The following is a 9957-nucleotide window of genomic DNA, read 5'->3' on the forward strand; positions in this document are numbered from 1 at the left end:
TATTTCACTTATACGACGGCGGCCAGCATTATGGTGGGAGCCCGGACGAAAACCACGACCATCCTCAGGTTGCTGGCACGTACGGCCGGAGAGGAAGCCAGCACGAGCTGGACTTGAACTCACAGCGACCACATTCATGAGAGGGTCCTGGGTTATTACGCTGCGCTTGCGCGCTAACCAACTAAGCCACGGAGCACCCCACCCCCTCCATTCCGACGACAGCTTCTATTTTGATGGTACAATAAATCGAACAACCTTATTTTAGTGATAAATATAGATGGTAACGCTGTAATAATTCTGTAAGACGTATGGTTCCTGGGCTTTTTCTTTCACTTTAAAGTCAACGATTACTGGCATGACAATAAGCCATTATTTGTTGGTAACATGTTGTTGGTAATGATTGTAAGTCTACAATAACACTATTAACAGTATTGTTTTTCACGTCTGTACATATATATATAACAGGTGACCCTGGCACACACAGCTTGTCATCATTCGTAACACTGGTTTGCAACTTCCACTTTCTACAAGTTTTATATATATATATATATATATATATATATATATATATATATATATATATGTATATATATATATTTATATATTAAGAATTGACACTTTACGCATTTTATCCATATATCCAGTAGCATATTTTTCGCACCGAAACTAATAAATTAAGCTGCTGAAGACCTACACAATGGAGATGTATATTGAGCAAAAAACATTGATTAAAACGAAAGCCTGACAAAGTTCGACAACTCTGTCCGTCTTTTAGACAACTTCCCCAACGAGGTCTTCACGATGGAATACAGCCAGGATGTTCTTGGCGGTAGTAGCTGACATCATGTTCCTAGACGGCCATGTGTTACTCCCCATGTGCGGCGCCACGATGCAGTTAGGAAGCTGCAGCAATGGGCTGTCCTTCGGCAAAGGTTCCGGCTCTGTGACGTCAAGCGCAGCGCCCCCTATGACCTTATCTTTCAGCGCCTCGTAGAGATCGTCATGCTGTATGACGCCGCCTCGCCCCGTGTTGATTAAGATGGCCGTGTTTTTCATCTTCTCGAACACTTTCTTGTTGAATTTGTGTTTTGTCTGGGGCGTCAGATTACAGCAAATACACACGAAGTCGGACTCTCGAACCATCTCGTCAAACGTGACGTATTCAGCGCCCAGGTCAGCGGCGTAGCCCATTGGCGTCACGTCACTGTAAACAAGCCTGGCAACGCCGAATGGTTTAAGGCGTCGGGCGACGCCGTATCCGATCCGGCCAAACCCAAGGATGCCAACGACGGAGTTGTGAAGTTCCACTCCCAGCAGCCACATTGGCTTCCATTTCCCCCACTGCCCTTTCTTCACGGCGTCCACGCCTGCAACGATATATACAAAAATGCCAGCACTGAATATTATATTACACGAGCAGGTATCCATGTGATGAACATGTCACTGATTCGAGCTCGTATCAATCTGTTTTACAGTTTAGAAACGGATATTAATACAAAAAGCTCTAAAACAGTAACCTTCTCTGCCTGACCAAAACATGCGTCATTTATCCATTTCCCGAAAACGGTGAGGACACCTTGCTAACCAAAGTTCGTCGATGCAAAAGCCGTGGACAGCACGTCACCACAATAAATCAGGATTCTGCTTCTTTTGAGGGATCTCTCTATAAAAACAAGGGAACCCCCGTCAAGACTCTTGTTGTTAAAATTTTGCAGGGTATAGAAAACTGTTACGGGCTGAAATTGATGCGACGCTTTATCCAGATATACTACAGCTGTGGCTTCTTTTCCGATGTTACATTAACAAACTGAAAGTTTAGACTTGTCTTAGGACATTTGTGATCGATCTGGGGCCCGTTTCACAAAGCGTGCGCAGCGCTGCGCACGCTTCACGAAAGACTGTCCAGTTCTAACCAATTGCAAACAAGGGCCTAAACCAATATGGACGTTACTCCTAGTATAGAACACAATACCACATGTTGGTATAGTGTTCCGGATTTACGGCATTATCATATGGCAGGTAATACACTAAGATTATACCGGCTTTCTGTATACGTACCCTCGAGTAGCCTTCGGGAGCAAGCCAGCAACATGGTGACTGTGAACTCGGCGACACTGTCTGTGGACACATTCGGGGTGTTGGCCACCTTTATCCCTCTTTTCTGACACTCCTGTATGTCGATGTGTTCAAACCCCACTGACATGGTAGCCACGATCTTCAGGCTGGGGCCTACAACGACAACATCACTAGCTTCTTAGGTTTGGGTCTGCTTGGAGTGGCTTTTATTTTGGAAATATCTGTCCCTACTGGACGAGAATATGTGAACAGAATGTGATGGCAATATTGTAACCCACTGTTGGGGTACATTGTATCACGATGTTGAAAACACCAAGGACAGGCTTATCACCTTCTTTAATAACCTAATCGTTTAGATATCACTTAGAGACTAAGCGAGAGATTAAGGAGATAAACTAAGGGCTTATAGCAGTGGTGGGAGAGGGAGAGGTATGGCAGCACATCTGTAGTCTCGGGCAGGATTTCAAAACCCCTTTAAAATAAGGTTCTCCCGGAGATGAACAAAACTTTTCCCGTTGATATTTAGAGACCGTGTTAACGCTCACAACGAACTGAAAACCAGGCTATAGTGGACTGTACCCATGCCCAACCTCATAAGTCAGATCGAGTAATAACCCAGCCAGTTGATTTTTTTTTTTTTTTTTTGATTGGTGTTTTACGCCGTCCCAGCCAGTTGAGACACTACGTACGATAACGGAGCGCCCAGCGACTGTCACACAGGCTTCCACGCGGACAATTTCACTAAAAATAACAGCTCGAACCCAACATTACCCTTGGTATACACAGATTCACTGAGAGCATCGAAGTGTAGTCATGTCACAGCCAGCATCTGTAAACCTTTTTTTATCTTTAATCCAAAACTTTTGAGTCGAAAAAAGGCCCGCCATGTTTTGAATTCGAACTTCCACCAAGTCCCGGAAAAGTATCTACCTATCTAGAATATATTGAACGCCTATACCAAATTTGAGTTTATAATCAGGTTGACCACAGCCATGCCTTATTACTTGTCATTTAGTCATAGTTGTAGATGGCAAAAGGAAACCTGGCTATTTCATCCTGCGAAAGAAATGCTCTCGTCGCACCCGACACACTTTGCTCTTGTGGTAAGGTTGCACGTACACATCCAGTTCGGGCTGGGCTCTCTATGCATGCAGAGAATTTTACCCAAAAATTTGACAGGTAATACGTGTATTAAGGCGTTAATAACCAATCAAATCTCAAATCTCTGCGTCATCAGAATATAGCTATGTCACAGTTCTCAACTGAACAAAATACAATTTTGTTGAAAATATACAAAGCCACCTATAGCTAGAATATAGTGAGTGACCTGGCCTGTATAACTTGTCCCGGTGAAACAATTTATGAAGCTTCAATTTAAAATAACCAAGCAAGTCCGTAAAAGTGCTGTAATCCACTATAGGACAAAAAAACGGTGATAATTTCTTGAAAATGGACAAAACGGCCGGAAGTATTAATTCAATACGATGTTCTGTTTTGAAAACAAGTCTAGAAAACTGATTAGTGTTGGACAGACGGAATCATGACAGACCAGATGTGAACCCTTAAACGACAATCCTTCAAAACTCTTGTCCTACCATTCCATTATCTACCTACCATTGGTCATGCATGTTTTAGTTTTTTACATATACCTGCGCAATTTCAGCTTAATCACTCAAAATTAGTCAATGTACGTAATTCTTCGCTTTAGGAGAGTAGCAACCGATAGAGCAAACTATCTGTCCAGAGCTTGATCAATGAGCTCTCGACGTGGTAACGACCTTGCATATGACCTCAAACAAAAAAAACGTCAGTTACTGTATGGGAAGTCATACAGCATTCTCACCGAATACTTGTAAAACTTGATGTCAAGGACTTTCAAGGACCACCTACTTTCAGTACAAACGTTTATATGGATAACAATGGATTTTATTTCGCTAGCATATTTACCAGTTCATTTCGTAACATTTAATAAAATATGATATTTGACATAGGCAAATCAAGCACTTATCCTAAAATATAATATTTTTCAATTACTTATTAAAGCCTTGAAAACAAAACTGAAGCTCTTGCAAGGATTTAAGGGCCAGTGAAGGGATAGTGGGGGGCCAGTGTGTTAATTAAAAGTCACACCAATTTAACTGCACCCATGATGTGCTGTGGCTATCATATCATGGCAACTTGGCACGTGTTCACATGTTTCAGATCCTAACTTCCGCTGAAGAATGGTTGGCAACGCTGCTGATAATTTAGCTTGTTGAGCATGCGTAGGGCGTCAGACTACACACTTATCAATCAACAATGTTACATCCTAGGGCTGTTAAACCAAACTGCTGAGCCAGCAGAACTGACTAAAGGATCCACTATCACAGCTGAGTAAGGCATCATCATCGTCCTGGGGTCATTGGTAGGTGCAGGAAGCTTCAAGGTCTGAATGCGTTGTAGTCTTATGCCGTATCTATGATTATGTTTTATAGTTCTGACTTGACACGGGAGTCATATCTCCATGTTATTATTCCGAGACAAAAAATATCTATCTCTCAACAACAACAGTATGCGCCAAGGACACATTCCAAAGCATCATAAACTTCGTGCCTGGAGAAAGTCAAATAGTCAAGGCATCGATCTTAATCAGCCTTTCCTTCCGTCATGGAGAACTGCTGCTGTTTCAAATGGATTTCTGCGTTAGATTTCTTCAGTATATAGGCCTACATGAAGCTCAGTAAAATATGACGGTTGTCGGGCTTCCTGAATAGGGGTGGGGGACCGAAGGGTAAAAAAAACAACCCACCCAACCCGTGAGATACATTAAAACCTAAACTGACCTTAAATGAAAAAAGCGAGACCTGGAGTTGAACACGTGACTTCAATGGTGGAAGGCTAGTAGTCGTCTCCTGTCACAACGACTCCGCCCACGAAGGCCCTCTCGTTCGTTGGGCTAGCGAAGATATTGTACAAACTCAACGGTAAATTGTGCCGTACAGGGCGGAAGAATGCGTGACAGAACGAAAGCGCATCTTAGGCTACACGTCGGAATATATAGGTCACACGCGGACAGAGAGTGATGTCCGACACGTGGCGCTATTTTTGGTCATTGCATAACAAATCACGGAAGGTAGTCAAACGCCAAACCCACACAAAGTGAAAGCTCTCCACCTATCAGGTGTGTAGTGAATATAGTCACAGTTATTGGAACTATCGAGCCTTATATTTTAAATCATTTCAGAGTTGGCTGTAGGTAGGCCTATATCATGCTGCACGTACATGTACACCTGCTATAAAAGTGCAGAAAACGCCTTCTGGAATGTTAGAACCACCAGCTATTATTTTTTTGCATTTTTTCTTCTTCTAACTTTTATGTGTAATACGACCACACCAGATATTTTCACTTATACCACGGCAAACAGATCTACGATGAGTTCAACCAGCCGCAAACTCAAGAAGCCGACCAATGTCACAGTGTTAATTAGTACAAACACAGAAGTGCTGGTTCGCACGATTGTCTGCTGTATACCATTAAGATATTCTTGAGTATGGCGTAAAACACCAGTCAGATACCATTGTGAGTGAATGATTGGGGTTTAACGTCGTACTTAACAACAGTTCAGTCATATGACGACGAAGTCAACCCTTAGAGTGCTTGTAATGTGTCTCCTTGTTGCAGGACGGATTTCCACCGCTCTTTTATCTAGTGCTGCGTCACTGAGATGCCATACCGAAGGCAAGTAAGCTGCCCCGCCCAAGCCATTATACTGATACGGGTCAACCAGTCGTTGCACTATCCCCTTCATGCTGAACGCCAAGCGAGTATACCATTTAGAGGTATAGGTCTAGCTAATATTACACTAAATATATAGTCTTGTTACGTATGTATTACATCAGCTGTCAGATGTAATTCAATATGACCCACTCCCCCAGCACTGTAATACATCTTAACAAAAGAAACTTAAAGCTAGACTGTTAGCTGAATCCATCCAAATTTCATTCTGAACGAACACAAATGTAGGCTATCAGACATGTTGTGAACATATGAGTATACAGTCGCATCATTTCTAATGCTAAGTACTAACGTTTCCACATGACTAGGCCTAATATTAGCTCACTTTTGAAAGGGACAAAAACTGTCATTTAGCTAAAGAAAAAAAAGAGAAAAAATACACCGGTAGGACTAAAATGTTAGCATGAAAAAAATACCGGTTGCTATAGAAGAATAAACACCGTGTTATAAAAGCACTCATTAAAATTAAGTAGCCTTATATACATGTAGGATCAAATAATTAATAATTCATAAAACAATGAGAGCCATATTTACTCCAATCCATTTAAATTTTTCTTCCTGCTTCGGCCTGTAATATACTGTATCGACGAATACCGCGGTCGCACAGACCGAGGCTGCACGTCCTGTTCACCATAACTTAGTCCCATGCAGTCATGTAGGCCCTACATAACAGGTAGTACCATAAGCCAGTGCACTGAGAGTAAGCCTACTAAAAGGCACATGTATCTATATGGCATGTGCAGCTAATACGAACCTGCAGCCTCAAGCACCTCTGTGTTGATATTGTCTGTGAGCATGCAGAACAGACCATCGATGCCACGAACATTTTCGAGGAGGACATCTTGTGGGATGGCCTCGTCGCTGTCCCAAAATGTCAGATCGCACTCCTTGGACAGCACATCTATGCCGGGCTGTGGTACCCTTCTCGTTACATACACACGGGGCCTCGGGGATTGCTCTCGTTCGCTCATCGTGGCTAGGAGTCACTCGCAGAATCTGGTGCTATCAGTGCGTCCGTCCTTAGAGCTCTTCCTCGGCTGACTCTCGCGGCTACAGATCGTTCGCCGAGTCACGTTTGACTATCACCTTCCGCGACCTTGAGATGCCTGGAGGTCAGCGCAAGGACGTATTGATTTTGATAGCGGTCTGCACACAAAAATTATCTCCCCTTGCGGCGCGGTATTACAAACTCGGCTGTGTAGCGATATGTCCCGACTGTGCGCAAATAACAAAAGTTTTCGGCAAACGCAGATGAGACATAGCCAGACAAACAGGATTAGTCCGATTACTTGTGCATTGTGATTTTTTTTTTGGACAATGGGCCTATAGACATTATATACGACAAAAGAATCTGATTGATGTGCTGACATGAATCTTTAGTTAGCTTTACGCCTGTAGGCTATTTTGTGATAATATCACAGGCTTATAAGCCCACCGTGGTAAGATATATATATATTTTTTTGCCATTAAATTGGGTCTGTAGGTCTGTTTTATTGAATAATCTGCTTTTGGTATCTGTGATATTATATGATTGTAACATTAACTGTATATATTAATTAATTATATCAATTAAGATATCTTAGTGTTCAGAATGCATTCAGCATCACTCAGACAACAACGACTTTGTGTTAAAATTAACAGATTATTTTTTTTTGAGTTTAGTGTAAGCCCATTATTATGTAATAACAAAGCTCATTACCACCCAATCGTGGTTTGCTGTGAACTGAATAATGATTTCCCAAGCACTATCTCTGAATATTATCCGAATATTTGTTGTGTTCGGTCAAGCTTATTTAGGCTCAGTCCGGCCAGGAATCGACTCATGTCAGGCCAGCCAGGGATTCGGCTTCTGTCAGGTCAAGCGAGGATTCGACTAATGTCAGGTCAGGCGAGGATCAGACTCATATCGGGTCAGGCGAGGATACGACTCATATGTCAGTCGAGTTTTCGCCCTATGTCCGATCAGCCGAGAATTCGACTCATATCAGGTCAAGTGAGGATTTGGCTCATGTCAGGGCAGGCGATGATTCGACTCGTGTCAGGTCAGGCGAGGGTTCGACTCATGTCGGGTCAGGCGAGTATACGACTCATGTCGGTCAGGCGAGGGTACGAGATGTCATGTCAGGTCAGGCAGGCATTCAAGGAAAGTTTGGGTTAAGGTTCAAGATTTTATAGTCTGTTTCTGTGAACTGTCGCCTATATTCAGCTATGTTTTCAAAATCACTGATGGGCACCACGGAAATTGCCTTTCGCCAGTGCATGACACGTGTAGACCAACATTGCAAGCTCTACACATCGATATGTTGGGTGTGCATATTATTGCAAAGAAAATACGGTTAGAATACCTTTTTCTAATTGTTTTTGAGACCAAGGCTTCTTTACCTCGCGTGACTTCAGAACCTATCGAAACAGAATTTCCTCACACCCGAAACCGTACACTGGTATTCCCATTATTATAAATATATATAAACCAAAGTCTTTATAAAAGGGTTCTCTTGCTCTGCGCAAAATATCATTTTGATTCACAGTTTGTAAATATCAATGAGAAAAACTGTCCATTGAGCATACGTATTATAATTATAATTGTTACAAAGTGGGTTGTAGAGAGGTAACAGTAGGCTCTGTCAAGTTGATTTGGGGTTTAAATTGATTATATTATAATTTTATTATTTTTGTATCTCAACACGCACATTAAACTCACAAAATTTGCTTTCACAGTCACATTTTAAAAGGACCTGGTATGTTCATGCGGGAAATCGGCCCCAGTGCAAGAAACATGCGCACCTCAAGAAGCGACACCGACTATAGCTGTGATTGACAGCTCTGACACACTCGCAAGGCTATCTCATTTTTCAGTTATGTTTCACTTCCCTTTTCCGGTTATATATCAAGAATGCATTGAAGCAGTGTATTGGTCATAAAATCGAAAAATTAATAGTCGGCTCCAGTCACACACTGAAAAATCCTTTTTTTTGCATTAGACAATGTAGGATGCGGAAAATCACTGCACCACAAGTGCAACATTCTGACGAATTCCTGAGCACGCAGTTATGCACCAATCAATTAAATACACATATAACAAATGCTCAGCCTTATACTTCCCCATAACATGTTGATGTTAACGATAGCAAGAGGACCACGTGTGCTCTCTGCCAGGATTCACGTATATGATTTCGCTATAGTTGCCACACGTTACGTATATACCATGGCTTAACAATTGCCAACTCTAATTCATGATAACACTTATTTAATGCATCCTATATCTTTACTAACAAAAAAGTATGTTGTTAGAGAAAAAAAAACTCACAAAGGTTCGAACTCTTCCTCGGGGAAATACATGTTCCATAGTGACTTCGTTAGTCTGTACCATGAAGGGCGCCCGACACACTATGGCAAAAATACGGATCTTAAAGTAGTCAAAGCATGACCAAACTGATCACATTATAAAGTTTATGTTTTACATATGAAGACAAAAGTTAACCAAAACGAAACTTTGAAAGCACGTAGAAATACACACAGGAAAGTTTCAGTAAAGATATTTTTCTGGTTAACGTTGATCTTCATACTGTAAATTAAAAACCCAGTGCCTCGTTTGAACAAAAAATTGGCGTTTTTGATCGAGAGTGCATTTTTGGAGGGTTATTACTAAACAACCATCTCTTTTATGGCATTATAACTTTAGTGAGTGCTTCGACGAAGTTTTATACTACTGATTTGGAAATTAACAGAATTGTGCTGGGATTTTGAAATTTGCATTTTCTTATCTTACCTCTCTGGGGCCTATTCTCCACTTTACCGTACCAGGTCCTTTGTACAAAGGTATACATATATATAAATATATATATATATATATATATATATATATATATATATATATATATATATATATATATATATATATATATATATTAGTGAAATTCTTACATGTATCCTGAGTATGTATGTATTCTTGGGATTTAACATATAAGTTTTCAGTCATATGAGGACGCGGGGAGTGGGGCGATATGTCCGCTGACGGCAATTTTAGAAAATGGTATCGTTCAACATGGGATGCAGTATTTGCATGATAAAACAGGTTTTCAGCGTTCATTATAACCTCCTTGAGT

At 41.3% G+C, this 9957-nt stretch overlaps 1 protein-coding gene across 1 annotated transcript; it reads right to left on the reverse strand.

Annotated features, from left to right (window-relative positions):
* Positions 1–587: 587 nt before the first annotated feature.
* On the reverse strand, positions 588–7108 carry LOC135475212 (glyoxylate reductase/hydroxypyruvate reductase-like). The gene is made up of 3 exons (XM_064755022.1): positions 6606–7108; positions 2059–2229; positions 588–1367 (listed from the first exon to the last, which is right to left on the reverse strand). Exons 1-3 carry the CDS (start codon positions 6820–6822, stop codon positions 772–774), a joined length of 984 nt encoding a protein of 327 aa, XP_064611092.1. The 5' UTR covers positions 6823–7108; the 3' UTR covers positions 588–771.
* Between the last annotated feature and the right edge of the window lie 2849 nt (positions 7109–9957).

This window comes from Liolophura sinensis, chromosome 9 (genome assembly GCF_032854445.1).
Source record: "Liolophura sinensis isolate JHLJ2023 chromosome 9, CUHK_Ljap_v2, whole genome shotgun sequence".
Taxonomy (NCBI): domain Eukaryota; kingdom Metazoa; phylum Mollusca; class Polyplacophora; order Chitonida; family Chitonidae; genus Liolophura; species Liolophura sinensis.

Excerpts from the sequence above, each read along its gene's own strand:
- LOC135475212 (XM_064755022.1), bottom strand. The coding sequence starts at position 6,822 with ATGAGCGAACGAGAGCAATCCCCGAGGCCCCGTGTGTATGTAACGAGA. Across the intron at positions 2,230-6,605 it reads AGAGGTGCTTGAGGCTGCAG|GCCCCAGCCTGAAGATCGTG; the intron begins GTTCGTATTAGC and ends TTGTCGTTGTAG. Across the intron at positions 1,368-2,058 it reads CTCCCGAAGGCTACTCGAGG|GCGTGGACGCCGTGAAGAAA; the intron begins GTACGTATACAG and ends ATATCGTTGCAG.